Below are 7,725 nucleotides of genomic sequence, written 5' to 3' on the forward strand. Positions count from 1 at the left end.
TAGATAGATAGATAGATAGATAGATAGATAGATAGAGAGAGAGACAGATAGACGGACGGATGGATAGACAGACAGACGGACAGATAGATAGATAAACAGATAGAGACAGATAGATGGATAGAGAGAGAGACGGATGGATGGATAGATGGATGGATGGACAGACAGAGACAGATGGATGGATGGATAGATGGATGGATGGATAAATGGATGTATATGTGTGATAGATATGCTGTTTGCTGCCTTTGGGAGCCTGGGGTTAGGTGGAAAGGCAGCCTTGAACATGTCTTAAATAAAATAATACATAAATCCTTCTAAGATGCAGCTTTGGAGAACCAACTGAGCCCCTCGCTCAACCTCAGAAATTTAGGCTGCGCGTAAATGCATATGATAACTGCCCTCGCCGCTGTGTAACCCAGGGGTGCCGGAATGGTTGAGATCGGTGATAACTCACCCCGGATAATTAATCCTCTCTTTCTCACATCAGGCCGTGGCAGCCAGAATAAGAAACTACGCCTGTGACTTTCGCGTTCCTCCACCTTATCTGCCATACTGTGGCCAGTGCGTTACCGAGGGTTCTGGGGCGTCTTCTGCGGCACCCGCTCAGTTCGTGTTGGGTTCTGTCCAGGTCTTTTATCCCTCCTTGACCTCTGGGAACCGAGAGTCTGCCTGAAAATATCTCATCTAATGCCCTGTGCCACTGCCAAGCGAGAAGAGCAGTATTCAACAAGGTGTCTTTCCTGGACATGCCCGCGCCGCCATGGATCTTCTCGCTGGAACCCTACCGAGACACTTCCGAGAAAGCTTCCAAGAAACCCAGGGTTTCCTGGCACTGTTAGCAAGCCACTGACATCTCCATTAATTAAGCCCCGGACCTAGTCATTATGAAGCTAATGTGTCATTCAAATGCGCAAACGAATTTGGCACGACCCTGGCCTGCGGGGACTCTCGGCGAGGAACTCCGTCCACGCTCCAGGTTGTCTTGATTTTGTCCGCCGACAATGGCTTGGATCTGGCGGGGGAGTTTTGCGAACGGAAGAGGGGACAACGTTCCCTGCATACCGTCTTCCCCTCGTACTGGTCCTTGGGGGTTTCCTAGCCCTCAGGAGCAGAATTTCGGGAGGAGTTTGGGTCTGCATCAGTATAGGAAGGAAGTTGCCCTCTGCTGATGGGGTTCCCTTCCTTCCACCCAAATTCTCTGGTGGATTCCAGAAGAAGAGTTGGTTTTTATATGCCGACTTCCTCTACCACTTCAGGGAGAATCAAACCAACTTACAATCGCCATCCCTTCCCCTCCCCGCAACAGACCATAAAAAGCACATAAAGGGATTTGTTGGAGGGATTTGTGGGGGGTCATAAATCTAGCTTTGCGTTCCGCGCCTGGCCCACCTGGGTATCCAATTTCCTTTCTGGAACCGCCAGCCGTGGGTCTTTGTGCCGGCCTGAGAGAACCGCTTTTTCATTAGTTTCCCTGGGAGAGGTTTCATCGTCATCTGTCCCTCCCTCCGCCTCATAAATTCACTTTATATATCAAGGCCCCGACTTGAGGTCAGAGGTTTGGCCGAGAAGCAATTATTGCAAAGAGCTGGCCGGCCACTCTCGTGCTACAAAGAGAATATCCTCGGCGAGGGGGGCGGAAACGGAGCTGGAGACGGCAGAGGTTATTGGACAAAAACTGGGCCTCTCTCCTCTGAGTGACGGACATCGGAGCATCTTTAATAGAAAGGATTTGTTAAGTTGTCCCGCTTGCTAAGAAAAACAATAGGCCGTTGCTCCCAGCAGGGCCTAGTGGTTAAGAGCATTGGTTTGGAGCGGTGGACTCTAAACTGGAGAACCGGGTTTGATTTCCGTCTCTTCCACAAGAGCGGAGGAGGCTAATCTGGTGAACCGGGTTGGTTTCCCCGCTCCTCCACATGAAGCCAGCTGGGTGACCTTGGGCGAGTCTCTTCGAGCTCTCTCAGCCCCACCTACCTCCCAGGGTGTCTGTTGTGGGGAGGGGGAGGGAAGGCGAATGTCAGCCAGTTTGATTCGTCCTTAAGTGGTAGAGAAAGTCGGCATATAAAAACCAACTCTTCTTCTTTGTGGGCCAGTTTGTCTTGTTTGGTGCTTTTAAAAAATATTTCTATCATTTTTAAACAAATAGCCCCTAATTATAGTGATTTGCTCACTACCTGGGAACTTGAGATATGAGCAAGGCCCAACACGTCGGAGAAACTGATCCGGCAAAGCATAATTCGATTGGGGGTTTGGATTGTGATAACACCACTCTGGAAAGGGAAGTTTTGCGCTATTGTGGAGCACTCCCCATACCCGTGTCTGGTTCTCTCTCTGGTTGCTGCCTCTCTCTTCTTCTCCCTCTGCTAGGGTTGCCAACCTCCATGGACTAGCTGGACACCCCAGTGTCCCCAACCGTCCCCCTGCCATGCAGGATCCCACAATCAAAGCACTCCCGACAGATGGCTATCCAGCCTCTTCTTAAAAACCTCCAAAGACGGGGACTCCACCACCCTCCGAGGCAGTTCATTCCACCGTCAAACAGCCCTCACTGTCAGGAAGTTCTTCCTAATGTTTAGGTGGAATCGCTTTTATATTAGTTTAAATCCATTACTCCATGTCCTAATCTTTGGAGCAACAGAGAACAAGCTAGTTCCCTCATCAACATGACATCCCTTCAAATATTTAAACATGGCTATCATGTCTCCCCTCAACCTTCTCCTCTCCAAACTAAACAAACCCAACTCCCCAAGTCTCTCCTCATAGGGCATGGAGTCCAGACCTTTGACCATTCTGGTCGCCCTCCTCTGGACACCCTCCAACTTGTCAACATCCTTCTTAAATTGTGGAGCCCAAAACTGGACACAGTATTCCAAGTGAGGTCTGACCAATGCAGAATACAGTGGTAGTATTACTTCCCTTGATCTAGACACAATACTCCTATTGACGCAGCCCGGAATTGCATTGGCCTTCTTAGCTGCCATATCACACCGTTGACTCATGTTCAGTTTGTGGTCCACAAAGGCTCCCAGATCTCTTTCACATGTACTGTTGCCAAGCCAACTCTCTCCCATCCTGTACCTGTGCCTTATGTTGTTTCTGCCTAGGTGAAGTACCTTACACTTCTCCCTATTGAAATCCATTTTATTGCTTATGGCCCAGCTCTCCAGTCTATCGAGGTCATTCTGAACTCTGACCCTACCCTCCGGGGTATTAACTACCCCTCCTAACTTGGTGTCGTCTGCAAATTTGATTAGCATGCTCTCTATCCCATCATCCAAGTCATTTATAAAAATATTAAATAGTACCGGTCCCAGGACAGACCCCTTTGGCACCCCACTGGTCACTCCTCTCCAGGATGAAGTTGTGCCATTAATGAGCACCCTTTGGGTTCGGTTGGTCAACCAATTTCCTAACAGTAGCAGTGTCCAGCCCACATTTACTAGCTCTGGAAGGCTCTGGAGAGGAAGGCAATGGCCGACCACCTCTGCTTCTTGCTTGCCTCAAAAGCTTCTTGCTGGGGTCACCATAAGTTGGAAGCTAAGCAGGATCAGTACTTGGATGGGAGACCACCAAGAAGGTTCTGCAGAGGAAGGCAGCTGCGAAACCACCTCTGCTTCTCCCTTTCCTTGAAAGCCCCTCGCTGGGGCCGCCAGAGGTCGGCTGGGACTTGACGGCCATTTACTCGCACCAACCATTTCCGAGCATGCTTTTGAAGCCGAGTCTTATCTGTGCCCCGCCCCGGGTGGCGCCGACCCCCCCCCCCCGTTTGAAACGGGGAAGAGCCGTGGCATTTTGCACAGGAGATCTCATCTGCGCACCTGCAAAAAAAAAAAAAAACCCAGACAGGATTGTGCGTCCCGTGTTCCCTTTTTGTACGCCGGCTTTGTTTCCTTCCCTGCCCTTTCCTTCACGTCGAATGTTCCCGGAGTCCCTGGCGGTCCTTCAGAGAGGCGGCTCTGCCGTTGCTGGAGACGTCCGTGCGCGGACAGCTTAGTCCCTGACATTTAGAAAAATCATAGTCTTAAAGCAAAAGGCAGAAACCAAAGGATTTTCCTGCTAAAAGGTCAATGCTGAGATATATAAATTTTTAAAAAAGGAAAGGCTGTTTTAACATTGGTTTGTCGCTCTGTGACAAGATCTCGGCTTGCTGAAAGCGGAGATTAGGACGTGCGGACTAGATGGACCGATGGAACGGCCAAACGCAGAGTTCTGTGAAGTCTACAGGAAGCAGGTCTAAGGGATCTGACGGGTTTGCCCTTTCGACCGGAGCGCACAAGTCCCAGCGGTTTCAAGAGACGGCTGCATAGTTTTGGGATTTTTTTGGGGGGTTGTTTAACGCCCAATTAAAAACGGGAGGGAAATCATCTCACAAGAACTCCGGGCCGAGCAGGCCGAAAGGTCACATCATTGAGGAAAGCACCCTCGGGAGAAAAAAAAATACTGGAAGTGGGTGGAAATGTTCTCCGCCAGATTTGCTGTCAACGGGCGGAAGCCGTCTTTTACCCTTTTGCGCACAGAAATGCCACAAACCAGTTCAAGGCAGTATTTTCAGGGGGTCTTCCCCCCCCCTTTCTCCTCTCTGTGTGTAAAAATCTAACTGAGCAAAGAGTCACTTCCCTGCGTCTGACGCGTGGGTTCAAACGTAAGAATGCAACAATATTTGCATTGCTGGGGTTGTTTTTTTGTTTTACCTAAGAGTAGAAGAGTCATGCCCTGACCTGGATGGCCCAGGCTAGCCTGATCTCATCAGATCTCAGAAGCTAAGCAGGGTCAGCACTGGTTAGTATGTGGATGGGAGACCACCGAGGAAGACCAGGGTTGCTGTGCAGAGGAAGGCACTGGCAAACCACCTCTGTTAGTCTCTTGCCATGAAGACCCCAAAAAGGGGTCGCCATAAGTAGGCTGCGACTTGACGGCACTTTACACACTTTACACACACACACACAGAGAGAGAGAGAGAGAGAGAGAGAGAGAAGAGTCATAGAGCAACATCTTACTTTGATCCCAGTGGGAACTCAAAGCAGCTTACAATATCTTTCTCCCGTTCTCCCTTTTATCCTCTCCTCCACAACCCTGGAAGGTAGGTTAGCTGGGCAGCCGTGCTGGGTAGACGGGTCGGTCTGCAGTAGAAGAGCAGGGTTCGAGTCCCGTCGCCCCTTCAAGACCTGCAAGATTTCCAGGGTGTACGCTTTCCAGAGTCAAAGAAGAAGAAGAAGAGTTGGTTTTGATATGCCGCCTTTCCACTTAAGGGAGAATCAAACCAGCTTACAATCACCTTCCCTTCCCCTCCCCACAACAGACACCCTGTGAGGTAGGCGGGGCTGAGGGAGCTCTAAAAAGCTGTAAGTAGCCCAAGGTCACCCAGCTGGACTTATGTGTAGGAGTGGGGAAACCAACCCTGTTCACCAGATTAGCTGCCGCCGCTCATGTGGAGGAGTGAGGAATCAAACCCGGTTCTCCAAATCAGAATCCACTGCTCCAAACCACCGCTCTTAACCGCTACATCACGTTGGCTCTGAGAGCTCTTGTGTCTGTCTAAAGGCGCTTTGACTCGCAAAAGCTTACACCCTGGAAATCTTGTTGATCTTTGAGATGCTACTCAACTCGAATCTCGCTCCTGGCCAAGTGAATCCTATCTCTGAGTTGTGGGTCATGTGAAAGACTTCGTCCGTCCTCCACCCATGACGTTTGCACACAAATCTGAGCGTTGGCGCTGCGTTCGTGTGAGGGAGAAGCGCCTCCACACCTCGGAAAGGCCTAGACTCAAGCCTCCGTCTCCGTAAGCCTCTGACAATCTCGTCAGAGACACGCCGCCGAGGGTTTCTTCGCCCGTCCAGCTTTTAGTCGCGCCCTGTCGTTTCGTCCATAACTCGGGCCGCGTGCCGAGCACGGCATGTCCGTCTCCTTCCAGCGTTGACAGCATCGCTCCCCTTTTTGTAGTTCGGCATGTCACTGCGTCACCGCAACAAAAGTTGGCGCTGCCCTGCCGATCGACCCAAGGAGGGAGCAAAGAGATTTCTTCAGCGTGCAGGCCTGTGTGAGTTTGGAATGGGCTGGCTTTCGCCTCTCCCCTGCCCCACATCAAATGGCGTAACCTTCCCTGGATTGTGCCTTCCTGGATTGTACCACTTCATGCTTCAGGGATGGGGGAAGGAGGTTCATGTTTGAACGCTCTCAACTGGCATACAGACCTCCCCGAGGATAGAAAAATAGCATCTCAGTCAAAGCACATCTCCCTGAGATGCTAGCTTTCTTTGCGCGGGGAGGGATTTTAGAACTTTAAAAAAAATGAAACCCTTTGCCTTTAATCTGAAGCGGCAAGGGCCAGATGAAATGATACCGCTTTTTTTAATGAATGTATAAACTAGCTCTTTTAGCCTCTCCTCCACAACCCTGGAAGGTAGGTTAGCTGGGCAGCCGTGCTGGGTAGTCGGGTCGGTCTGCAGTAGAAGAGCAGTAGAAGAGCAGCTCTGAAGCTGCAGGCGTAGAAGAGTCTGCACATTGAACATCCACCTTTTCATCTCCTGCGAAAGCAACATGTCAAGCGGTGCCTTTTGAATATGGGTCTCCGTGATCTTTTTTAATAAAAAAAACACACACAGCAGGAACGGTTGGGATACATCTCGCCGCGCTATTTAGAAATCCAGCAGCTGTGGTGAACGGTGGGACCATCAGATCTTCAGAAAGGAATTGCGGGGAAAGTGTGTGTGGGGAGGGCGGTTTCGGAAACGCTAAGGCCGTCAATCTTTCATGGAGACAGAGAATAGAGATGTTTGTAGACCTCTCCTGCCCACCGAGACCAGTTTATTGGTAAATTACATTCTGGGAGGCTTGGCGCTGCTTTCCCTTACACTAGACAGCCCCTTTCAAGTTTGTTTTACAGATGTTTTAAATATTCTCCCCACTGCTCGGTAATTCATTATTCATCTGAGGGGCTCGCTTGGAGGGGATATTGTTCAGGGGGGGTTTTTTTCTCGGAAAGGCAGAATCTTAATAATGGCCCAATTAAAGCGGGTGCCGAACACCTGCTCGGCGGTAGATAACGTTACCTTGATTAGAATAAGATATGCTGGAAGGATCTCCGCGGTGCGGGCGCTGGAACGTGCGGCATTCAGGGAGAACGCCCGACAGTCTTGAATTAATCGCTTCTCTCCGCTTCCCCCTCCCTTTCTGTTCCCTCCCCCTCCAGGCCTCCAGCTCCTCCGGCTCCAAGATGCAGCTCCTGGAAACAGAGTTTTCCCAGACCCTCCGCGAGCTGATCGACCTCCATCTCCACCACCAGGACAGCATCCCCGTTTTCCTGAGCGCTGTCACCCTCGACCTCTTCAGCCGCCAGACCATGGCTTAGCCCCGCTTCGGCCGGCGTTGACGCCCTTCCGCCCAAGAATCGCCACCAGATAGGATTGGCACGCCTGGCCCGTCTCCTGGTGGCCCCGGTCATCAGGGGAATGGGGCCCGTTTCTCGATCTCTGTCGCCTTTTTTAAAGCGTCCGGCTTCTGTGGCTACCACTTCCGTAAAGCCCTGCGGCTCGGGCTGACGAAGTAACCAAAGAAATATGGCGGTTGGGGTGGGCGGGTTGGTTTTGTGTGTTCTTCTGACAGTCTCGCAGGCTGGATCCTTCAAGCTCGGTATAGCTTGGTGCCGAGGACTCCTTTCTTAAAAACGAAGGAACCTCGGGTGTTTCTTAAACAGTACCCAAACTTGCAGTGACAAACAAGGGGGATTTCCAG

At 50.9% G+C, this 7,725-nt stretch overlaps 1 protein-coding gene across 1 annotated transcript in view; it reads left to right on the forward strand.

The window, feature by feature from the left end:
* Window positions 1–7,342, forward strand: part of MAD1L1 (mitotic arrest deficient 1 like 1) — a 383,773-nt gene extending 376,431 nt beyond the window's left edge. The window contains exon 20 of the mRNA XM_056866622.1: window positions 7,184–7,342. Within this exon, the coding sequence (XP_056722600.1) occupies window positions 7,184–7,342 (159 nt within the window). The remainder of the gene's footprint in view (window positions 1–7,183) is intronic.
* The last annotated feature ends 383 nt before the right edge of the window (window positions 7,343–7,725 follow it).

Source organism: Euleptes europaea, chromosome 21, assembly GCF_029931775.1.
Source record: "Euleptes europaea isolate rEulEur1 chromosome 21, rEulEur1.hap1, whole genome shotgun sequence".
Taxonomy (NCBI): Eukaryota; Metazoa; Chordata; class Lepidosauria; order Squamata; family Sphaerodactylidae; genus Euleptes; species Euleptes europaea.